This window comes from Oncorhynchus keta, chromosome 27 (genome assembly GCF_023373465.1).
Source record: "Oncorhynchus keta strain PuntledgeMale-10-30-2019 chromosome 27, Oket_V2, whole genome shotgun sequence".
Taxonomy (NCBI): Eukaryota; Metazoa; Chordata; class Actinopteri; order Salmoniformes; family Salmonidae; genus Oncorhynchus; species Oncorhynchus keta.
The window spans coordinates 8,234,875-8,259,725 of NC_068447.1; the positions used below are offsets into that span (position 1 = coordinate 8,234,875).

A 24,851-nucleotide genomic window follows, 5' to 3' on the forward strand; every position below is an offset into this window, starting at 1 on the left:
TGGAACACACTTTGGAATATTATTCCACTGTTTATGTTTTTGTTAATTTGTCCCTAAGACTATTTGATGATATACAAATGTAATTTTTGTTCAATTACGAAACAAGGGTGATGGTGACTCAGACTTGTATCAGCTATTTCCCAAGATTAGACAATGACTGTTCATTAACATTGTTCCAAAGCATATTTACTTTTTGCGACTAAGGTGTTTTATGTTTGTACCCATTGCACACTTTTCTTATCTGAAGTTCTGTTATCTACTGTGTTCCAAATGGCACCCTATTCCCTATATAGTGCACAACATTTGACCAGAGGCATATGGGTCCTGTTCAAAAGTAGTGGAGTAAGTTGGTGATAGCGTGTCATTTTGGGACGTATCCATTGCGTGATTTTGTTTGCTAAGGGAAGTAATGGCATGGTCAATTGGCTGTGGATTTGAGTCTTTACTGGCAGTGGATTGGGTCCTGGTGTGCAGGATAACTGTATATAAGGCCTTGGTTCTCCTACTTCGCTCCCTGAATCCAAGAAGAACTAGATGCACCCATGATGAAGTGGGCTATCGTCCTGTGTGCCATAGTGTCCCTCTCTGAGTGTCATACCAGGTAAGTCCTTTTCCTCTCCGAGTGTCATACCAGGTAAGTCCTGTTCCTCTCCGAGTGTCATACCAGGTAAGTCCTGTTCCTCGCCGAGTGTCATACCAGGTAAGTCCTGTTCCTCGCCGAGTGTCATACCAGGTAAGTCCTGTTCCTCTCCGAGTGTCATACCAGGTAAGTCCTGTTCCTCTCCGAGTGTCATACCAGGTAAGTCCTGTTCCTCGCCAAGTGTCATACCAGGTAAGTCCCGTTCCTCGCCGAGTGTCATACCAGGTAAGTCCCGTTCCTCTCCGAGTGTCATACCAGGTAAGTCCCGTTCCTCTCCGAGTGTCATACCAGGTAAGTCCCGTTCCTCTCCGAGTGTCATACCAGGTAAGTCCCGTTCCTCGCTGAGTGTCATACCAGGTAAGTCCCGTTCCTCTCCGAGTGTCATACCAGGTAAGTCCTGTTCCTCTCCGAGTGTCATACCAGGTAAGTCCTGTTCCTCTCCGAGTGTCATACCAGGTAAGTCCTGTTCCTCGCCGAGTGTCATACCAGGTAAGTCCTGTTCCTCGCCGAGTGTCATACCAGGTAAGTCCTGTTCCTCGCCGAGTGTCATACCAGGTAAGTCCTGTTCCTCTCCGAGTGTCATACCAGGTAAGTCCTGTTCCTCTCCGAGTGTCATACCAGGTAAGTCCTGTTCCTCTCCGAGTGTCATACCAGGTAAGTCCTGTTCCTCTCCGAGTGTCATACCAGGTAAGTCCTGTTCCTCTCCGAGTGTCATACCAGGTAAGTCCTGTTCCTCTCCGAGTGTCATACCAGGTAAGTCCAGGTCAAATTCCTTGTACATGTAATTGTAGAATAACCGTGATTCAGATTTTGATTGTGTGTTTTCAGGATTTCTCTGATCAAGGGGAAGACTGCCAGAGAGACCCTGATGGAGAAAGGTATATGGGAGGAGACTAGGCAGAAGTACCCCTACAACCCTATGGCGAAGTTCATCCAGACTGGTGCAGATGAGGCAATGACCAACGATGCTGATGTAAGGCAGAGTCAGGAGCAGTATGGTCATATTCTGCATTAGCCTGGTGACTGATTTGTTTGTGCTATATATAGCCAACGACCATGGGAGTTATATACCATTATATACAAACAGATGTGGTACCAGGCTAGTCACAAAGGCTGTATTGTAGGATTCTTCTGATTTATACTGAACAAAAATGTAAATGCGTCATGCAACAACTTCAAAGATTTTACTGAGTTACAATTCATATAAGGAAATCTGTCAATTGAAATAAATGCATTAGGCTTTAATCTATGAATTTCACATGACTGGGAATACAGATAAGCGTCTGTTAGTCACAGATATCTTTTTTTTTTAAAGGTATGTGCGTGTATCAGGAAACCAGTCAGTATCTGGTGTGACCACCATTTTCCTAATGCAGCGCGACTCATCTCCTTTGCATAGAGATGATCAGGCTGTTGATTGTGGCCTGTGGAAGGTTGTTGTCCCACTCCTATTCATTGGCTGTGTGAAGTTGCTGGATATTGATGGGAACTGGAACGCGCTGTCGTACACATCGATCCAGAGCATCCCAAACATGCTCAATTGGTGACATGTTCGGTGAGTATGCAGGTCATTGAAGAACAGGGACATTTTCAGCTTCCAGGAATTGTGTGCAGATCCTTGTGACATGGGGCTGTGCATTATCATGCTGAAACATGAGGTTATGGCGGCGGATGAATGGCACAACAATGGGCCTTAGAATCTCTTCACGGTATCTCTGTGCATTCAAATTGCCATCCATAAAATGCAATTGTGTTCGTTGTTTGTAGCTTATGCCTGCCCATACCATAACACCACTGCCACCATGGGGCAGTCTGTTCACAACGTTGACATCAGTAAACCGCTCACTCATATGACGCAATACAGGTGGTCTATAGTTGTGAGGCCGGTTGGATGTACTGCCAAATTCTCTAAAACGATGTTGAAGGAGACATTTGGTAGAGAAATTAACATTAAATTAAACAGCTCTGGTTGACATTCCTGCAATCAGCATGCCAATTGCATGCTGATCCACAACAAGGGGGCCCCTCAGGGGTGCCTGCTTAGTCCCCTCATGTACTCCCTGTTCACTCATGACTGCACGGCCAGGTACAACTCCAACACCACCATTAAGTTTGCTGATGACACAACAGTGGTAGGCCTGATCACCGAAATTGATGAGAGCCTACAGGGAGGAGGTCAGAGACCTGACAGTGTGGTGCAAGGACAACAACCTCTCCCTCAACGTGATAAAGACAAAGGAGATGATTGTGGACTACAGGAAAAGGAGGACCGAGCACGCCCCCATTCTCATCGACGGGGCTGTAGTGAAGCAGGTTGAGAGCTTCAAGTTCCTTGGTGTCCACTTCACCAACAAACTAACATGGTCCAAGCACATCAAGACAGTTGTGAAGAGGGCACAACAAAACCTATTCCCCCGCAGGAGACTGAAAAGATTTGGCATGGGTCCTCAGATCCTCAAAAGGTTTTACAGCTGCACCATCGAGGGCATCCTGACGGGTTGCACCACTGCCTGGTATGACAACTGCAAGGCGCTATAGAGGGTAGTGCGTACGGCCCAGTACATCACCTGGGCCAAGCTTCCTGCCATCCAGGACCTCTATACCAGGTGGTGTCAGAGGAAGGCCCTAAAAATTGTCAAAGACTCTAGCCACCCGAGGCATACTGGAACGCCAAGTCTAGGTCCAAGAGGTTTCTCAACAGCTTCTACCCCCAAGCCATAAGACTCCTGAACAGCTAATCAAATGGCTACCCAGACCGTTGCATTGCCCACCCCCCACGCTGCTGCTACTACTCTGTTATCATCTATGCATAGCCACTTTAATAACTCTACCTACATGTACATAATTACCTCAACACCGATGCCCCCCACACATTGACTCTGTACCGGTACCCCCTGTATATAGCCTCCACATTGACTCTGTACCGGTACCCCCTGTATATAGCCTCCACATTGACTCTGTACCGGTACACCCTGTATATAGCCTCCACATTGACTCTGTACCGGTACCCCCTGTATATAGCCTCCACATTGACTCTGTACCGGTACCCCCTGTATATAGCCTCCACATTGACTCTGTACCGTAACACCCTGTATATAGCCTCCACATTGACTCTGTACCGGTACCCCCTGTATATAGCCTCCACATTGACTCTGTACCGTAATACCCTGTATATAGCCTCCACATTGACTCTGTACCGTAATACCCTGTATATAGCCTCCACATTGACTCTGTACCGGTACCCCCTGTATATAGCCTCCACATTGACTCTGTACCGGTACCCCCTGTATATAGCCTCCACATTGTACCGGTACATCCTGTATATAGCCCCGTTATTGTTATTTACTGCTGCTCTTTAATGATTTGTTATTCTTATTTCTGACTTTTTTTAGGTGTTTTCTTAAAACTGTATTGTTGGTTAAGGGGTTGTTAGTAAGCATTTCACTGTAAGGTCTACCTGTTGTGCTTCTACACCTGCATTGCTTGCTGTTTGGGGTTTTAGGCTGGGTTTCTGTACAGCACTTTGAGATATCAGCTGATGTACGAAGGGCTATATAAATAAATTTGATTTGATTTTGATTTGTATTTAGTGCATGTGACAAATAACATTTCATATGATTTGATGCTCCCTCAACTTGAGATATCTGTGGCATTGTGTTGTGTGACAAAACTGCACATTTTAGAGGGGGGGGGGTCTGATTGACACATGTAGGTAAAGTGACTGTGCATAGATAATAAACAGCGAGCAGCAGCAGTGTAAAAACAGAGGGGGGTGGGTCTGATTGAAACATGTAGGTATTACAGACTCGGTCAGGGAGAGGTTGAAAATGTCAGTGAAGACACTTGCCAGTTGGTCCGCCCGTGTCTGAGTACCCTGGTACATCCTGGTAATCCGCCCCGCGGCCTTGTGAGTGTTGACCTGTAAACGTTTTGCTCACGTCGGCTCACATCTGTATAGAAGACTGTTCAGTATATCAACATACCAGACATTTACATTTAAGTCATTTAGCAGACGCTCTTATCCAGAGCGACTTACAAATTGGTGCATTCACCTTATGACATCCAGTGGAACAGTCACTTTACAATAGTGCATCTAAATCTTAAAAGGGGGGTGAGAAGGATTAGGGGAGAGGGCCTAGAACAGAGCCCTGGGGGACACCAGTGGTGAGAGCGCGTGGTGAGGAGACAGATTCTCGCCACGCCACCTGGTAGGAGCGACCTGTCAGGTAGGACGCAATCCAAGCGTGGGCCGCGCCGGAGATGCCCAACTCGGAGAGGGTGGAGAGGAGGATCTGATGGTTCACAGTATCGAAGGCAGCCGATAGGTCTAGATAGATAGATAGGTTAGCTTTAGCGGTGCGGAGCGCGTCCGTGATACAGAGAAGAGCAGTCTCAGTTGAATGACTAGTCTTGAAACCTGACTGATTTGGATCAAGAAGGTCATTCTGAGAGAGATAGCGGGAGAGCTGGCCAAGGACGGCACGTTCAAGAGTTTTGGAGAGAAAAGAAAGAAGGGATACTGGTCTGTAGTTGTTGACATCGGAGGGATCGAGTGTAGGTTTTTTCAGAAGGGGTGCAACTCTCGCTCTCTTGAAGACAAACGACTGTTCAGTTCATACTGCAGTACTCTTGACTTACAGTCCATCTCTGTTTCACCGTCTCCTTGCAGTTGTCCTACTATGGAGTGATTTCCATTGGAACACCTCCCCAGTCCTTCAAGGTCATCTTTGACACTGGCTCCTCCAACCTGTGGGTTCCCTCTGTCTACTGCTCCAGTCAGGCCTGCCGTGAGTATACTCCAGGGGTCTGAGTAGTCTCTGGGTAGTCTCTCTGGATAGTCTCTCTAGGTAGTCTCACAGTGTAGTCTCTGAGTTCTCTCTCTGAGTCGTCTCTTGTGACAGTGTTGCACAAACAGTTTCATATTAAGTACCTAGACAGAGAATGGGAGACTTGGTTATGGGTTGAGGTTTGTGTCTGAGGGGAGTACCTTGAGGTTTACTGCATAAGGGGGTTGGCTCGACACAATAAAACATGAAATTGGACAAAGGTATTTTTAAAAAAATCCCCTTTTATAGTGTGTATTGCAGAGAATAACTCAATGTTTGAAATACCAATGAATCAATTAAAGAATGTTCAGTTTTGCAATGGTATGGTATGTGCTTGATCTGTAATAAACATGTTCATAATTTGAATAGAGAACCATGACAAATTCAACCCTGGATTGTCCAGCACCTTCAAGTTGGGTAGCAAGTCTGTTTCCATTCAGTATGGATCTGGTAGCATGACTGGAAAGCTGGCATACGACACTATTTCGGTAAGTATTGTGAATGAAGCTAGCTACCTATTATTGTCAGAAAGGTCATGCCCATAGGGGGCACGTGCCCTCTCAGATGTGTCCCGCTTCAATATTTAATATTGAATATTATTTTTTTAATATTGAATATTGAATATTAATTTTTTAAATAATCGCGCTTGAATTGGAATTTACGTTCTAGTAGTTCTATGTCCATGTTCCTCAGGTGCACTCAATATGGCAGACTCAATTTGGCACATCACAGTACATTTGACTTAAATGGGGATAACCATTCTAGTGTAATTCTATTTCTACAGTGCCAAGTGACTGACTATATATATGACTGACTGACGTCAGCTGTTGTGTGTTTCCAGGTGGGAGGTATCTCTGTCACCCAGCAGATCTTTGGTGCCAGTGAGACCGAGTCTCCCTTCATGTCCTACATGGTTGCCGACGGTATCCTGGGCCTGGCTTTCCCCAACCTGGCGGCCTCTGGAGCCACACCCATCTTTGACAGCATGATGACCCAGGGTCTCCTGTCCCAGTCCCTCTTCTCTGTCTACCTGAGCAGGTAACATAGTTACTGTACAAATACAACTGGACGGGAGGTGGCATTTGGATGGCGAGAGTGGCATTTTGTCTTAGTTGTGATATAAATATATAAGTACCAGTGCATTGATATTAAATACAATTAAAAAATTACTTTAATGCCTTTGAAGGAGAGGTGGCCTCCGTTTAAAAAAATGTGTTGATGATTAAACAAACTTTTTTGACTATTTCTCCTCAATCAATAGAAACTCCGCAGAGGGTAGCGTGTTGTCCTTCGGTGTCATCGAGCCTTCCTACTACACTGGACAGATCACCTGGATCCCCCTTTCCGTTATGACCTTCTGGCAGATCACCATGGACAGGTAGGTACACTAGTTCCCACAGAGCCTATATCCTTGTCCTATATATCGCCTTTAGTCTCTACACAGAGCATTAAGTCCCTGTTCAACATGTTATCAACTTTTGGATCATCCCTTCATGCCACCTCCCATAACCTATAGACCAGGGGTGTCAAACTCATTCCATGGAGGGCCTAGTGTCTGCGGGTATTTTTTATTTTTTCCCCCCTTTCAATTACGACCTAGACAACAAGAGTGAGGGGAGTTATTTTCTAATTAGTGACCTTAATTCATCAATCAAGTACAAGGGACGATCGAAAACCCGCAGACACTCGGCCCCTCCATGGAATGAGTTGGACGCTTGCCATAGAATCATCAACCACATACACATTGTATGTAGCAGTACATAAAATTAACATTCCTACAGACCAGCCTGGTCTCATAAACTAGATATAAATCCAGGACAATAAAATTTGTATATGGTACATAAGACAGATGGTTACTTAACGAAAAAAAAAACAAATTAGAATGGTTGGTTGGGGTGGATGAGTTGGCGTATAATGAGTTGGAATCTCATCATGGACAACTTTATCATTTTAGCTAATTATTAACTTTTCAACTACTTACTACTTTGCTACTACTTAGCATGTTAGCTAACCCTTCCCCTAACCTCAACCATTTGACCTAACTCGTTAAAACTTAACCTTAACCCCTAGCCTAGCTAACGTTAGCCACCTAGCTAACATTAGCCACCTAGCTAACATTAGCCACCTAGCTAACATTAGCCACCTAGCTAACATTAGCCAACTAGCTAACATTAGCCACCTAGCTAACATTAGCCACCTAGCTAGAATTCATAACATAATACGTTTGCAAATTTGTAACATATAGTATGTTTAGCAATTATTATTTTTTTTTACATATAGTACAAACGGCAAATTCGTAACATATAATACAAATTGTAATTCGTAACATATCATACCATACGTAACATATCATACTAAATGGAGTGTCTCTTGGTACTTCCAGTCTGGAGCCTATGACTGAATCCTACTTACCAAGTTCAAGTTTATTTGCTCATTTAAAAAACACAATAACAGCAAGAAATGCAAAGAACAACAGTTAAATCCAGCTAATATTTGTCCTTCCAGTGTTACCATCAACGGCAACACCGTGGCTTGCAATGGTGGTTGTCAGGCTATCATAGATACTGGCACCTCCATGATCGTTGGTCCAACCGATGACATCAAAAACATGAACTACTGGGCCGGAGCCACCATCAACCAGTACGGATATGTGAGTGACACGCACGCACACACACGCAAACACCGACCGGTACAGACATGTGAGTCCAATTATAGGGCTTTTCAAACTACTGAGCCAAGCCAAGCCGAGCCAAACTGCCTGGCCTTGTTAACTGTTGGAACTAACTGTGTTGTTGGAACGTGTTGAACAAGTGTGAACAGAAAATATCTGCGCAAGCATATTTAGGTTGGAGCCGGCATGGTATAAGTGTTTGTTGTTTTTCCTCAAATCACCGGCTCCCCTTTCATTAACCACAGAATAAAGTTTAAAGGGTAACGTTATTATTTCTCTCCTAGACCACTGTGAACTGCAACAACATCCCCAACATGCCCGAGGTGACCTTCACCCTCAATGGAAACACCTTCACCATCCCTGCCTCTGCCTATACCATCCAGGTAGAGTCTACTGAAAGACATGTTGTTACAGACAACCTATCACCTCCCAGATAGTCTACTGAAAGACATGTTGTTACATACAACCTATCACCTCTCAGATAGTCTACTGAAAGACATGTTACATACAACCTATCACCTCTCAGGTAGAGTCTACTGAAAGACATGTTGTTACATACAACCTATCACCTCCCAGATAGTCTACTGAAAGACATGTTGTTACAGACAACCTATCACCTCCCAGATAGTCTACTGAAAGACATGTTGTTACATACAACCTATCACCATCGAGGTAGAGTCTACTGAAAGACATGTTACAGACAACCTATCACCATCCAGGTAGAGTCTACTGAAAGACATGTTGTTACATACAACCTATCACCTCCCAGATAGTCTACTGAAAGACATGTTGTTACAGACAACCTATCACCATCCAGGTAGAGTCTACTGAAAGACATGTTGTTACAGACAACCTATCACCTCCCAGATAGTCTACTGAAAGACATGTTGTTACATACAACCTATCACCTCCCAGATAGTCTACTGAAAGACATGTTACAGACAACCTATCACCTCTCAGGTAGAGTCTACTGAAAGACATGTTGTTACAGACAACCTATCACCTCCCAGATAGTCTACTGAAAGACATGTTGTTACATACAACCTATCACCTCCCAGATAGTCTACTGAAAGACATGTTGTTACAGACAACCTATCACCATCCAGGTAGAGTCTACTGAAAGACATGTTGTTACAGACAACCTATCACCTCCCAGATAGTCTACTGAAAGACATGTTGTTACATACAACCTATCACCTCCCAGATAGTCTACTGAAAGACATGTTGTTACATACAACCTATCACCTCCCAGATAGTCTACTGAAAGACATGTTGTTACATACAACCTATCACCTCCCAGATAGTCTACTGAAAGACATGTTGTTACATACAACCTATCACCTCCCAGATAGTCTACTGAAAGACATGTTGTTACATACAACCTATCACCTCCCAGATAGTCTACTGAAAGACATGTTGTTACATACAACCTATCACCTCTCAGGTAGAGTCTACTGAAAGACATGTTGTTACATACAACCTATCACCTCCCAGATAGTCTACTGAAAGACATGTTGTTACATACAACCTATCACCTCTCAGGTAGAGTCTACTGAAAGACATGTTGTTACATACAACCTATCACCTCCCAGATAGTCTACTGAAAGACATGTTGTTACATACAACCTATCACCATCCAGGTAGTCTACTGAAAGACATGTTGTTACATACAACCTATCACCTCCCAGATAGTCTACTGAAAGACATTTTGTTACATACAACCTATCACCTCCCAGATAGTCTACTGAAAGACATGTTACAGACAACCTATCACCTCTCAGGTAGAGTCTACTGAAAGACATGTTGTTACATACAACCTATCACCTCTCAGGTAGAGTCTACTGAAAGACATGTTGTTACATACAACCTATCACCTCCCAGATAGTCTACTGAAAGACATGTTGTTACATACAACCTATCACCTCCCAGATAGTCTACTGAAAGACATGTTGTTACATACAACCTATCACCTCCCAGATAGTCTACTGAAAGACATGTTGTTACATACAACCTATCACCTCTCAGGTAGAGTCTACTGAAAGACATGTTGTTACATACAACCTATCACCTCTCAGATAGTCTACTGAAAGACATGTTGTTACATACAACCTATCACCTCTCAGGTAGAGTCTACTGAAAGACATGTTGTTACATACAACCTATCACCTCCCAGATAGTCTACTGAAAGACATGTTGTTACATACAACCTATCACCATCCAGGTAGTCTACTGAAAGACATGTTGTTACATACAACCTATCACCTCCCAGATAGTCTACTGAAAGACATGTTGTTACATACAACCTATCACCTCCCAGATAGTCTACTGAAAGACATGTTACAGACAACCTATCACCATCCAGGTAGTCTACTGAAAGACATGTTGTTACATACAACCTATCACCATCCAGGTAGTCTACTGAAAGACATGTTACAGACAACCTATCACCTCCCAGATAGTCTACTGAAAGACATGTTACAGACAACCTATCACCTCCCAGATAGTCTACTGAAAGACATGTTACAGACAACCTATCACCTCCCAGATAGTCTACTGAAAGACATGTTGTTACATACAACCTATCACCTCCCAGATAGTCTACTGAAAGACATGTTACAGACAACCTATCACCTCTCAGGTAGAGTCTACTGAAAGACATGTTGTTACATACAACCTATCACCTCCCAGATAGTCTACTGAAAGACATTTTGTTACATACAACCTATCACCTCCCAGATAGTCTACTGAAAGACATGTTACAGACAACCTATCACCTCTCAGGTAGAGTCTACTGAAAGACATGTTGTTACATACAACCTATCACCTCTCAGGTAGTCTACTGAAAGACATGTTGTTACATACAACCTATCACCTCCCAGATAGTCTACTGAAAGACATGTTGTTACATACAACCTATCACCTCCCAGATAGTCTACTGAAAGACATGTTACAGACAACCTATCACCTCCCAGATAGTCTACTGAAAGAGAGGTTGTATGTAACAACATCACCTCCCAGATAGACTACTGAAAGACATGTTGTTACATACAACATATCACCTCCCAGATAGTCTACTGAAAGACATGTTGTTACATACAACCTATCACCTCCCAGATAGTCTACTGAAAGACATGTTGTTACATACAACCTATCACCTCTCAGGTAGAGTCTACTGAAAGACATGTTGTTACATACAACCTATCACCTCTCAGATAGTCTACTGAAAGACATGTTGTTACATACAACCTATCACCTCTCAGGTAGAGTCTACTGAAAGACATGTTGTTACATACAACCTATCACCTCCCAGATAGTCTACTGAAAGACATGTTGTTACATACAACATATCACCTCCCAGATAGTCTACTGAAAGACATGTTGTTACATACAACCTATCACCTCCCAGATAGTCTACTGAAAGACATGTTGTTACATACAACCTATCACCTCCCAGATAGTCTACTGAAAGACATGTTGTTACATACAACCTATCACCTCTCAGGTAGAGTCTACTGAAAGACATGTTGTTACATACAACCTATCACCTCTCAGATAGTCTACTGAAAGACATGTTGTTACATACAACCTATCACCTCTCAGGTAGAGTCTACTGAAAGACATGTTGTTACATACAACCTATCACCTCCCAGATAGTCTACTGAAAGACATGTTGTTACATACAACCTATCACCTCCCAGATAGTCTACTGAAAGACATGTTGTTACATACAACCTATCACCTCCCAGATAGTCTACTGAAAGACATGTTGTTACATACAACCTATCACCTCCCAGATAGTCTACTGAAAGACATGTTGTTACATACAACCTATCACCTCCCAGATAGTCTACTGAAAGACATGTTGTTACATACAACCTATCACCTCTCAGGTAGAGTCTACTGAAAGACATGTTGTTACATACAACCTATCACCTCCCAGATAGTCTACTGAAAGACATGTTGTTACATACAACCTATCACCTCTCAGGTAGAGTCTACTGAAAGACATGTTGTTACATACAACCTATCACCTCCCAGATAGTCTACTGAAAGACATGTTGTTACATACAACCTATCACCTCCCAGATAGTCTACTGAAAGACATGTTACAGACAACCTATCACCTCTCAGGTAGAGTCTACTGAAAGACATGTTGTTACATACAACCTATCACCTCTCAGGTAGAGTCTACTGAAAGACATGTTGTTACATACAACCTATCACCTCCCAGATAGTCTACTGAAAGACATGTTATAGACAACCTATCACCTCCCAGATAGTCTACTGAAAGACATGTTACAGACAACCTATCACCTCCCAGATAGTCTACTGAAAGAGATGTTGTTACATACAACCTATCACCTCCCAGATAGTCTACTGAAAGACATGTTACAGACAACCTATCACCTCTCAGGTAGAGTCTACTGAAAGACATGTTGTTACATACAACCTATCACCTCCCAGATAGTCTACTGAAAGACATGTTGTTACATACAACCTATCACCTCCCAGATAGTCTACTGAAAGACATGTTACAGACGACCTATCACCTCTCAGGTAGAGTCTACATAAAAACATGTTGCTACATCAATCAAATTCATTCAAATGTATTTATAAAGCCCTTTTTACATCAGCCGATGTCACAAAGTGCTATACAGAAACCCAGCCTAAAACCCCAAGCAATGCAGATATAGAAGCACAGTGGCTAGGCAAAACTCCCTAGAAAGAAACCTAGAGAGGAACCAGGCTCTGAGGGGTGGCAGTCCTCTTCTGGCTGTGCTGGGTGGAGAGGAACCAGGCTCTGAGGGGTGGCAGTCCTCTTCTGGCTGTGCTGGGTGGAGAGGAACCAGGCTCTGAGGGGTGGCCAGTCCTCTGGCTGTGCCGGGTGGAGAGGAACCAGGCTCTGAGGGGTGGCCAGTCCTCTGGCTGTGCCGGGTGAAGAGGAACCAGGCTCTGAGGGGTGGCCAGTCCTCTGGCTGTGCCGGGTGGAGAGGAACCAGGCTCTGAGGGGTGTCCAGTCCTCTTCTGGCTGTGCCGGGTGGAGAGGAACCAGGCCCTGAGGGGTGTCCAGTTCTCTTCTGGCTGTGCCGGCCTGAGATTATAACAGTACATGGCCAAGATGTTCAAACGTTCATAGATGACCTGCAGGGTCAAATAATAATAGTCACAGTGGTTTGTAGAGGGTGCAACAGGTCAGCACCTCAAGAGTAAATGTCAGTTGGCTTTTCATAGCCGATCATTCAGAGTTAGAGACAGCAGGTGCGGTAGAGAGGAGAGAGTTGAAAACAGCAGGTCCGGGACAAGGTAGCACGTCCGGTGAATAGGTCAGGTATGTACGGCAGGACCAAATCGAAAAGATAGGAGCAAGCCCATGTAATACTTTGTAGGTTCGCAGTAAAACCTTGAAATCAGCCCTAGTCTTAACAGGAGGCTAGCACTGGAGTCAAGATTCTAGCAGCCGTGTTTAGCACTAACTGAAGTTAATTTTGTGCTTTATCCGGGTAGCCGGAAAGTACAACATTGCGGTAGTCTAATCTAGAAGTGGCAAAAGCATAGATACATTTTTTACAGCATCGATACAGTTTCTTATTTTTGCAATGTGACGTAGATGGAAAGAGCTTGATATGTTCGTCAAAAGAGAGATCAGAGTAACGCCGAGGTCCTTTACGGTTTTATTTGAGACGACTGTACAACCGTCAAGATTAATTGTCAGATCTAACGGAAGATCTCTTTGTTTCTTGGGACCTAGAAATAGCATCTCTGTTTTGTACGAGTTTAAAAGTAAAACATTTACCACCATCCACTTCCAACACAGGCTTCCAGGATATAGGCTATAGGATATATAGGATATAGGCCAATAGTTTTTAAAATATTTTCTGGGTCAAGGTTTGGCTTTTTCAAGAGAGGCTTTTTTACTGAGTTTGGTACACATTCGGTGGTTAAGGAGCCGTTTATTATGTTCAACATAGGTGGGCCAAGCACAGGAAGCAGCTCTTTCAGTAGTTTGGTTGGAATAGGGTCCGGTATGCAGCTTTTAGGTTTAGAGGCCAAGACTATTTTCATTAATGTGTCAAGAGATTTAGCATTAAAAAACTTGAGTGTCTCCCTTGATTCTAGGTCCTGTCTGTGTTGTGCAGACTCAGGACAACTGAGCTTTGAAGAGGAGTCAGTAATTTGCTTTCTAATGATCATGATCTTTTTGTCAAAGAAGTTCATGAATGTATTACTGCTGAAGTGAAAGCCATCCTCTCTTGGGGAATGCTGCTTTTTAGTTTGCTTTGTGACAGTATCACAAATACATTTGGATTGTTGTTATTCTCCTCAAGTTGGAAAAATAGGATGATCGATCAACAGTGAGGTCTCTTCGATACTGCACGGTACTGCCTTTCCAAGCTAGTTAGAAGATTTCCAGTCTGGTGTAGCACCATTTCCGTTCCAATTTTCTGGAAGCTACCTTCAGGGCTCGCTCGGGTATTATTCTGGATACTAGGGAGCTAGTTTCTTATGACAAATGTTTTCTGTTTTTAGGGGTGCGACTGCATCTAGGGTATTACGCAAGGTTAAATGTACTCTGACGTCCTTGGGTGGGTGGTGGGAGTCTGGAATGGCGTCTAGGAATCTTTGGGTTGTCTGAGAATTTATAGCACGGCTTTTGATGATCCTTGGTTGGGGTCGCAGCAGATTATTTGTTGCGTTTGCAAACGTAATAAAATGGTGGTCCGTTAGTCCAGAATTATGAGGAAAAATATTAAGATCCACAATATTTAATCCACGGGACAAAACTTGGTCCATAGGATGACTGTGGCCATGAGTAAGTCCGGAGACATGTTGGATAAAACCTACTAAGTCGACGATAGCTCCGAAAGCCTTTTGAGGTAGGTCTGTGGAATTTTCAATGGGAAAGTTACCAAAAAATGTGACTATTATCTACAAGGTCCAATAGGAATTACATACAACATATCACCTCCCAGGTAGTCTACTGAAAGACATGATACATACAATCTATCTGATCTTTAATGATGATGTGTTCCAGAGCAAGTTCCTTCGTCAGAGCTCCTGTACATCTGAGACTTTTCTTTCTTTAAGATCCTAGTGGAGCAAAGGGCCTCATATCTAAGAGGAAAAGTAATGGTATCAGAAATAAATCCTGACCCCCGCCCCTCTTCTCTCTCTCTCTAGGACTCCTACGGCTGCAGGACTGGTTTTAGTTACGGTGGATATCAGCAGCTTTGGATTCTTGGAGATGTCTTCATCAGGCAGTACTATGCAATCTTCGACAGGGACAACAACAGGGTTGGTCTGGCTAATGCTGTGTAAAAGATCCACAGAGGTCCACTTCTCCTAGAGATCTTAAAAGATCCTTGAAATCCTTACAGCGGGACAATCTGCGTAATAAGTGCGATTGAGCCGACATATACCATGAATGAAGTCTGGCAAATGCGGGAACATCACCTTTTATTACATTTATAGCGTGGTTTTCCACAGTCTGGATTGAAGCGAGACCCTAGTTTTCCAGGTAATGACTAATATGGTGTATATGTGATTTATGCTCTTAACTGGTTGGGGAAATGTTGCAGATTGTTAAATGTAATCCAAGTTCTAATGTATTTTAGCATTGCAAATAAAGCCGTTGTTTCGTTGTCAGTAGCTTTTCTTCCCTGAAGTGAAACTGTCCTCTTGTGGAGCCTCGTCATGGAAGAAAAGAATAGGGATAGAATATTGACCCGAACATAGTGGATGCAGGTAGGCCCAGAGACATAGACCCGAACATAGTGGATGCAGGTAGAACCCAGAGACATAGACCCAAACATAGTGGATGCAGGTAGAACCCAGAGACATAGACCCAAACATAGTGGAGGCAGGTAGAACCCAGAGACATAGACCCAAACATAGTGGAGGCAGGTAGGCCCAGAGACATAGACCCAAACATAGTGGATGCAGGTAGAACCCAGAGACATAGACCCGAACATAGTGGAGGCAGGTAGAACCCAGAGACATAGACCCAAACATAGTGGAGGCAGGTAGGCCCAGAGACATAGACCCAAACATAGTGGATGCAGGTAGAACCCAGAGACATAGACCCAAACATAGTGGAGGCAGGTAGGCCCAGAGACACAGACCCAAACATAGTGGATGCAGGTAGAACCCAGAGACATAGACCCAAACATAGTGGATGCAGGTAGGCCCAGAGACATAGACCCAAACATAGTGGATGCAGGTAGAACCCAGAGACATAGACCCAAACATAGTGGATGCAGGTAGAACCCAGAGACATAGACCCAAACATAGTGGATGCAGGTAGAACCCAGAGACATAGACCCGAACATAGTGGATGCAGGTAGAACCCAGAGACATAGACCCAAACATAGTGGAGGCAGGTAGGCCCAGAGACATAGACCCAAACATAGTGGAGGCAGGTAGGCCCAGAGACATAGACCCAAACATAGTGGAGGCAGGTAGGCCCAGAGACATAGACCCAAACATAGTGGAGGCAGGTAGGCCCAGAGACATAGACCCAAACATAGTGGAGGCAGGTAGAACCCAGAGACATAGACCCAAACATAGTGGATGCAGGTAGAACCCAGAGACATAGACCCAAACATAGTGGAGGCAGGTAGGCCCAGAGACACAGACCCAAACATAGTGGAGGCAGGTAGGCCCAGAGACACAGACCCAAACATAGTGGAGGCAGGTAGGCCCAGAGACATAGACCCAAACATAGTGGAGGCAGGTAGGCCCAGAGAAATAGACCCAAACATAGTGGATGCAGGTAGAACCCAGAGACATAGACCCAAACATAGTGGATGCAGGTAGGCCCAGAGACATAGACCCAAACATAGTGGAGGCAGGTAGGCCCAGAGACATAGACCCAAACATAGTGGAGGCAGGTAGGCCCAGAGACATAGACCCAAACATAGTGGAGGCAGGTAGGCCCAGAGACATAGACCCAAACATAGTGGATGCAGGTAGAACCCAGAGACATAGACCCAAACATAGTGGAGGCAGGTAGGCCCAGAGACATAGACCCAAACATAGTGGATGCAGGTAGGCCCAGAGACATAGACCCAAACATAGTGGAGGCAGGTAGGCCCAGAGACATAGACCCAAACATAGTGGATGCAGGTAGGCCCAGAGACATAGACCCAAACATAGTGGAGGCAGGCAGGCCCAGATACATAGACCCAAACATAGTGGATGCAGGTAGAACCCAGAGACATAGACCCAAACATAGTGGATGCAGGTAGGCCCAGAGACATAGACCCAAACATAGTGGAGGCAGGTAGGCCCAGAGACATAGACCCAAACATAGTGGAGGCAGGTAGGCCCAGAGACATAGACCCAAACATAGTGGAGGCAGTTAGGCCCAGAGACATAGACCCAAACATAGTGGAGGCAGGTAGAACCCAGAGACATAGACCCAAACATAGTGGATGCAGGCAGGTAGGCCCAGAGACATAGACCCAAACATAGTGGAGGCAGGTAGAACCCAGAGACATAGACCCAAACATAGTGGAGGCAGGTAGGCCCAGAGACATAGACCCAAACATAGTGGAGGCAGGTAGGCCCAGAGACATAGACCCAAACATAGTGGAGGCAGGTAGGCCCAGGTAGGCCCAGAGACATAGACCCAAACATAGTGGAGGCAGGTAGGCCCAGAGACATAGACCCAAACATAGTGGAGGCAGGTAGGCCCAGAGACATAGACCCAAACATAGTGGAGGCAGGTAGGCCCAGAGACATAGACCCAAACATAGTGGATGCAGGTAGAACCCAGAGACATAGACCCAAACATAGTGGAGGCAGGTAGGCCCAGAGACACAGACCCAAACATAGTGGATGCAGGTAGAACCCAGAGACATAGACCCAAACATAGTGGAGGCAGGTAGAACCCAGAGACATAGACCCAAACATAGTGGAGGCAGGTAGGCCCAGAGACATAGACCCAAACATAGTGGAGGCAGGTAGGCCCAGAGACATAGACCCAAACATAGTGGAGGCAGGTAGGCCCAGAGACATAGACCCAAACATAGTGGAGGCAGGTAGGCCCAGAGACATAGACCCAAACATAGTGGAGGCAGGTAGGCCCAGAGACATAGACCCAAACATAGTGGAGGCCCAGAGACATAGACCCAAACATAGTGGAGAGGTAGGCCCAGAGACATAGACCCAAACATAGTGGAGGCAGGTAGGCCCAGAGACATAGACCCAAACATAGTGGAGGCAGGTAGGCCCAGAGACATAGACCCAAACATAGTGGAGGCAGGTAGAACCCAGAGACATAGACCCAAACATAGTGGAGGCAGGTAGGCCCAGAGACATAGACCCAAACATAGTGGAGGCAGGTAGGCCCAGAGACAAACATAGACCCAGAGACAAACATAGTGGAGGCAGGTAGGCCCAGAGACATAGACCCAAACATAGTGGAGGCAGGTAGGCCCAGAGACATAGACCCAAACATAGTGGAGGCAGGACATAGACCCAGGCCCAGAGACATAGACCCAAACATAGTGTGGAGGCAGGTAGGCCCAGAGACATAGACCCAAACATAGTGGAGGCAGGTAGGCCCAGAGACATAGACCCAAACATAGTGGAGGCAGGTAGGCCCAGAGACATAGACCCAAACATAGTGGAGGCAGGTAGGCCCAGAGACATAGACCCAAACATAGTGGAGGCAGGTAGGCCCAGAGACATAGACCCAAACATAGTGGAGGCAGGTAGGCCCAGAGACATAGACCCAAACATAGTGGAGGCAGGCAGGCCCAGAGACATAGACCCAAACATAGTGGAGGCAGGTAGGCCCAGAGACATAGACCCAAACATAGTGGAGGCAGGTAGGCCCAGAGACATAGACCCAAACATAGTGGAGGCAGGTAGGCCCAGAGACATAGACCCAAACATAGTGGAGGCAGGTAGGCCCAGAGACATAGACCCAAACATAGTGGAGGCAGGTAGGCCCAGAGACATAGACCCAAACATAGTGGATGCAGGTAGAACCCAGAGACATAGACCCAAACATAGTGGAGGCAGGTAGGCCCAGAGACACAGACCCAAACATAGTGGATGCAGGTAGAACCCAGAGACATAGACCCAAACATAGTGGAGGCAGGTAGAACCCAGAGACATAGACCCAAACATAGTGGAGGCAGGTAGGCCCAGAGACATAGACCCAAACATAGTGGATGCAGGTAGGCCCAGAGACATAGACCCAAACATAGTGGAGGCAGGTAGGCCCAGAGACATAGACCCAAACATAGTGGAGGCAGGTAGGCCCAGAGACATAGACCCAAACATAGTGGAGGCAGGTAGGCCCAGAGACATAGACCCAAACATAGTGGAGGCAGGTAGGCCCAGAGACATAGACCCAAACATAGTGGAGGCAGGTAGGCCCAGAGACATAGACCCAAACATAGTGGAGGCAGGTAGGCCCAGAGACATAGACCCAAACATAGTGGAGGCAGGTAGGCCCAGAGACATAGACCCAAACATAGTGGAGGCAGGTAGGCCCAGAGACATAGACCCAAACATAGTGGAGGCAGGTAGGCCCAGAGGCATAGACCCAAACATAGTGGAGGCAGGTAGGCCCAGAGACATAGACCCAAACATAGTGGAGGCAGGTAGGCCCAGAGACATAGACCCAAACATAGTGGAGGCAGGTAGGCCCAGAGACATAGACCCAAACATAGTGGAGGCAGGTAGGCCCAGAGACATAGACCCAAACATAGTGGAGGCAGGTAGGCCCAGAGACATAGACCCAAACATAGTGGATGCAGGTAGAACCCAGAGACATAGACCCAAACATAGTGGAGGCAGGTAGGCCCAGAGACACAGACCCAAACATAGTGGATGCAGGTAGAACCCAGAGACATAGACCCAAACATAGTGGAGGCAGGTAGAACCCAGAGACATAGACCCAAACATAGTGGAGGCAGGTAGGCCCAGAGACATAGACCCAAACATAGTGGATGCAGGTAGGCCCAGAGACATAGACCCAAACATAGTGGAGGCAGGTAGAACCCAGAGACATAGACCCAAACATAGTGGAGGCAGGTAGAACCCAGAGACATAGACCCAAACATAGTGGATGCAGGTAGAACCCAGAGACATAGACCCAAACATAGTGGAGGCAGGTAGAACCCAGAGACATAGACCCAAACATAGTGGAGGCAGGTAGGCCCAGAGACATAGACCCAAACATAGTGGAGGCAGGTAGGCCCAGAGACATAGACCCAAACATAGTGGATGCAGGTAGAACCCAGAGACATAGACCCAAACATAGTGGAGGCAGGTAGGCCCAGAGACATAGACCCAAACATAGTGGAGGCAGGTAGGCCCAGAGACATAGACCCAAACATAGTGGAGGCAGGTAGGCCCAGAGACATAGACCCAAACATAGTGGAGGCAGGTAGGCCCAGAGACATAGACCCAAACATAGTGGAGGCAGGTAGGCCCAGAGACATAGACCCAAACATAGTGGATGCAGGTAGAACCCAGAGACATAGACCCAAACATAGTGGAGGCAGGTAGGCCCAGAGACACAGACCCAAACATAGTGGATGCAGGTAGAACCCAGAGACATAGACCCAAACATAGTGGAGGCAGGTAGAACCCAGAGACATAGACCCAAACATAGTGGAGGCAGGTAGGCCCAGAGACATAGACCCAAACATAGTGGATGCAGGTAGGCCCAGAGACATAGACCCAAACATAGTGGAGGCAGGTAGAACCCAGAGACATAGACCCAAACATAGTGGAGGCAGGTAGAACCCAGAGACATAGACCCAAACATAGTGGAGGCAGGTAGAACCCAGAGACATAGACCCAAACATAGTGGATGCAGGTAGAACCCAGAGACATAGACCCAAACATAGTGGAGGCAGGTAGAACCCAGAGACATAGACCCAAACATAGTGGATGCAGGTAGGCCCAGAGACATAGACCCAAACATAGTGGATGCAGGCAGGCCCAGATACATAGACCCAAACATAGTGGAGGCAGGTAGAACCCAGAGACATAGACCCAAACATAGTGGAGGCAGGTAGGCCCAGAGACATAGACCCAAACATAGTGGAGGCAGGTAGGCCCAGAGACATAGACACAAACATAGTGGATGCAGGTAGGCCCAGAGACATAGACCCAAACATAGTGGAGGCAGGTAGAACCCAGAGACATAGACCCAAATATAGTGGAGGCAGGTAGGCCCAGAGACATAGACCCAAACATAGTGGAGGCAGGTAGGCCCAGAGACATAGACCCAAACATAGTGGAGGCAGGTAGGCCCAGAGACATAGACCCAAACATAGTGGAGGCAGGTAGAACCCAGAGACATAGACCCAAACATAGTGGAGGCAGGTAGGCCCAGAGACATAGACCCAAACATAGTGGAGGCAGGTAGGCCCAGAGACATAGACCCAAACATAGTGGAGGCAGGTAGGCCCAGAGACATAGACCCAAACATAGTGGAGGCAGGTAGGCCCAGAGACATAGACCCAAACATAGTGGAGGCAGGTAGAACCCAGAGACATAGACCCAAACATAGTGGAGGCAGGTAGAACCCAGAGACATAGACCCAAACATAGTGGAGGCAGGTAGGCCCAGAGACATAGACCCAAACATAGTGGAGGCAGGTAGGCCCAGAGACATAGACCCAAACATAGTGGAGGCAGGTAGAACCCAGAGACATAGACCCAAACATAGTGGAGGCAGGTAGGCCCAGAGACATAGACCCAAACATAGTGGAGGCAGGTAGAACCCAGAGACATAGACCCAAACATAGTGGAGGCAGGTAGAACCCAGAGACATAGACCCAAACATAGTGGAGGCAGGTAGGCCCAGAGACATAGACCCAAACATAGTGGAGGCAGGTAGGCCCAGAGACATAGACCCAAACATAGTGGAGGCAGGTAGGCCCAGAGACATAGACCCAAACATAGTGGAGGCAGGTAGGCCCAGAGACATAGACCCAAACATAGTGGAGGCAGGTAGAACCCAGAGACATAGACCCAAACATAGTGGAGGCAGGTAGAACCCAGAGACATAGACCCAAACATAGTGGAGGCAGGTAGGCCCAGAGACATAGACCCAAACATAGTGGAGGCAGGTAGGCCCAGAGACATAGACCCAAACATAGTGGATGCAGGTAGAACCCAGAGACATAGACCCAAACATAGTGGAGGCAGGTAGGCCCAGAGACATAGACCCAAACATAGTGGAGGCAGGTAGGCCCAGAGACATAGACCCAAACATAGTGGAGGCAGGTAGAACCCAGAGACATAGACCCAAACATAGTGGAGGCAGGTAGGCCCAGAGACATAGACCCAAACATAGTGGAGGCAGGTAGGCCCAGAGACATAGACCCAAACATAGTGGAGGCAGGTAGGCCCAGAGACAACCATCTCGTATATGAATGGGTAGGGAACTCTGTGTCTGTAAGGTTTAATCCAGAGGAGACTGATAAGGACATGGTGAATGGATCTCTCAGCCTGTCAATAGAGCCAGCTTGTTGAAAGACAGTCAGAGTAAATCATGGTGTAGTTGAGTTATTTTATTTGTATAGTTCATAAGTCAAAATAATATAGACAAATCAATCATCTTAAAGCTAGAAACCAAAGTTGAAACAAAGTGGCACCCCGCCGCTGTTTTGGTAAGAAGCGGAAGGATGGGCGTCTCTATCCTAGACAGAGCTATGGATAAAAGAACTGACCATCCATGATATCAACACTATAGTTTTAACCATGTGTTGAGGCTATAATGTGTTTGATTACATTTACTTTGTTTACAAACATTGGAGTAAAACAAGCTTATATTTTGGGTTCTGATGGGGGTACGACAGATGAACTAAGCTCATGAGGCATTTATAAGTATATATCATTAATAAAAAATAAAAAAAATGTAGCAACTAAGGATTATACAGATAGCCTGGTCATGACAGCATATCAAGACAGCACAAACAGATCTGTGACCACCAGGCTAAGAAAGATACAGATACGTAACAATCCGGTTCAGCGTTGGTTGCTAGCCAGCGTGGAGTACACCACCGTGCCAGCAGGCTCTCTGTGTGTGTCAGGGTCATGACCTCTGGGGCTGCTGAGTGTCTGTAGGTTAGCATACAGCTCTGTGGTATGGTTCTCCTGAGGTTTGAAGTCCACTGTGGCGTAGACAATACTGCTCTCCTTTTGAGGGACGTGCTGCAGGAGACACACATATTAAATATTATTTGGTAACACTTTATATTAAGGTATATAACTATTATAATTTGTATTTATACATATGTATAATTTTTTTTTAATAAACTGTTTATTACGGGGCCCACTGCAGAAGACATATCGACAGACATCACAGGGACGTCAAACTCAAACACTAGTATTACTCTGTTGTTTCTGGGACAAAACAGGACATTTGACAGTGAGTCACGGAGACAACGTCCAAGTTTAGCACTTACTGAGAGGACGTGGGCTGCTGAGTCACTGGAAGTTGCTCCACATTTCTCTGTGAAGAACATGAAAATGACATCCACTTAAAGAAAGGACACTGTGCGACAATGTCAGAAATCATCGAACGTCTACTGGCTAAAAGGTCGTAGCCTGTGTATTTGAAAGACGATTTCACACGAACAGCAAGTCATGTATGAAACACTGAAAGCTGTAACTGAAAAGCGGGACCTCTTACTTTTTGCCCTGACTTTGCGATGAACCACAGCAACTATGATTGAACAGATAACGATCCCCATGGAGATGCAGAGACCTGCAGCCAGTGGTATACTAACACTCCGGGAAATACTAACAGGTGAATAGGACAAAGATGACAAAATACTGACATAAGCATTACACCACTCCCACAACTATTATCAACTAGAAGGAATAATTAACCCGTATGTGTGTGTGTGTGTGTGTGTGTGTGTGTATGAGAGAGAGAGTTTGCACCTGGGGAAAAAAGGCCCTGAGGTGTCTGATGAGGATGATGAAGAGATGGAGGGTCTGATGGTTGATCTGACACGAGTGCGAGGGGGTACAGGACCGCTACGTCGACCACTATCTAAACAGAGACCGAATTTAATAAGCACTCATTTCAACACAGCGATCTGTTATTTTACAAGTTGACTTAGTGTAGGCCGTCATTGTAAATAAGAATTTGTTCTTAACTGACTTGCCTAGTTAAATAAAGGTTAAATAAACGTAATCTTCCTCCTACTGTACATGCTTACAGATTTCCTTGGCCTTAACACATTGGTTTACCTACAGTATGCATTCCAGTTTCTAATATCAGTTCCCAGAATAGAACAAAAATATTCTTTACTTCATTTTAAAAAGATGGTTTGATTTACCTACGAGGGTTCTTACCAATGTGGAGGTGAAAGTCAGAGTAGATATGATTCACACTGCTGACAACACACCTGTAGTCGCCAGCGTCCACAGGTTTTAAATTCCATATCATAACGTACATCTCACCGTTGTATTCCGTTCTCGATATTCGTCCCTTGTACAAGTTGTTGACATATCCTCTGGTATTCACAACAGGAAATGGCCCAGGATATAGTTTAGAACATAACTTCTCGTAACCATTGTAGAAGGGAGGAAAGATAAATCTCAGCAGAACGTGTCCGTATACTTGTCCATTCACCTCCGTCCACTGTTGTGCTTCTATCTCAGGGTCATCTATCAAACAAACAAGCGGACACACACACACACACTTAGAAATGACCAAATATGGCACAAAG

At 45.5% G+C, this 24,851-nt stretch overlaps 3 protein-coding genes and 1 long non-coding RNA gene across 70 annotated transcripts in view; 2 read left to right on the plus strand and 2 right to left on the minus strand.

Annotated features, from left to right (window-relative positions):
• The first annotated feature begins 432 nt into the window (after positions 1–432).
• LOC118360251 (pepsin A-like) lies at positions 433–15,781 on the plus strand. Of its 17 annotated transcripts, none has more exons than XM_052481516.1 (9): positions 433–601; positions 1,469–1,613; positions 5,310–5,427; positions 5,836–5,954; positions 6,308–6,504; positions 6,728–6,844; positions 7,972–8,116; positions 8,422–8,520; positions 15,317–15,781. In XM_052481516.1, the coding sequence occupies exons 1-9, from the start codon at positions 543–545 to the stop codon at positions 15,452–15,454; spliced, it is 1,137 nt and encodes a 378-aa protein (XP_052337476.1). In that variant the 5' UTR covers positions 433–542; the 3' UTR covers positions 15,455–15,781. The 17 variants fall into 17 exon arrangements, with proteins under 17 accessions (XP_052337476.1, XP_052337493.1, XP_052337482.1 ...); XM_052481533.1 differs by lacking the exon at positions 433–601 and adding an exon at positions 616–634; XM_052481522.1 differs by lacking the exon at positions 433–601 and adding an exon at positions 642–667.
• Positions 656–1,279, plus strand: LOC127912410 (uncharacterized). Of its 2 annotated transcripts, none has more exons than XR_008082335.1 (3): positions 656–700; positions 1,031–1,129; positions 1,262–1,279. It is a non-coding gene; the product is annotated as an uncharacterized LOC127912410 (long non-coding RNA). The 2 variants fall into 2 exon arrangements; XR_008082334.1 differs by lacking the exon at positions 1,262–1,279 and adding an exon at positions 1,229–1,246.
• LOC127912409 (uncharacterized) lies at positions 8,472–15,310 on the minus strand. 50 transcript variants are annotated; one of them, XM_052481478.1, is made up of 14 exons: positions 12,400–15,310; positions 12,162–12,254; positions 11,774–12,013; positions 11,434–11,625; positions 11,197–11,285; positions 10,393–10,447; positions 10,005–10,148; positions 9,618–9,665; positions 9,280–9,567; positions 9,134–9,229; positions 8,991–9,038; positions 8,893–8,940; positions 8,700–8,795; positions 8,472–8,604 (listed from the first exon to the last, which is right to left on the minus strand). In XM_052481478.1, the coding sequence occupies exons 1-14, from the start codon at positions 12,570–12,572 to the stop codon at positions 8,508–8,510; spliced, it is 1,707 nt and encodes a 568-aa protein (XP_052337438.1). In that variant the 5' UTR covers positions 12,573–15,310; the 3' UTR covers positions 8,472–8,507. The 50 variants fall into 50 exon arrangements, 38 of the variants coding, with proteins under 38 accessions (XP_052337438.1, XP_052337441.1, XP_052337440.1 ...); XM_052481481.1 differs by lacking the exon at positions 10,393–10,447 and adding an exon at positions 10,669–10,723 and having other exon boundaries at positions 10,005–10,100; XM_052481480.1 differs by lacking the exon at positions 10,393–10,447 and adding an exon at positions 10,669–10,723.
• A 6,883-nt stretch (positions 15,782–22,664) lies between the features above and the next one.
• Positions 22,665–24,851, minus strand: part of LOC118360249 (zinc finger protein 335-like) — a 32,672-nt gene continuing 30,485 nt past the window's right edge. The window contains exons 32-36 of the mRNA XM_052482629.1: positions 24,475–24,789; positions 24,058–24,169; positions 23,804–23,913; positions 23,577–23,623; positions 22,665–23,322 (exon numbers count right to left, since the gene is read on the minus strand). Of these exons, the coding sequence (XP_052338589.1) occupies positions 23,137–23,322; positions 23,577–23,623; positions 23,804–23,913; positions 24,058–24,169; positions 24,475–24,789 (770 nt within the window). The 3' untranslated portion in view covers positions 22,665–23,136. The remainder of the gene's footprint in view (positions 23,323–23,576; positions 23,624–23,803; positions 23,914–24,057; positions 24,170–24,474; positions 24,790–24,851) is intronic.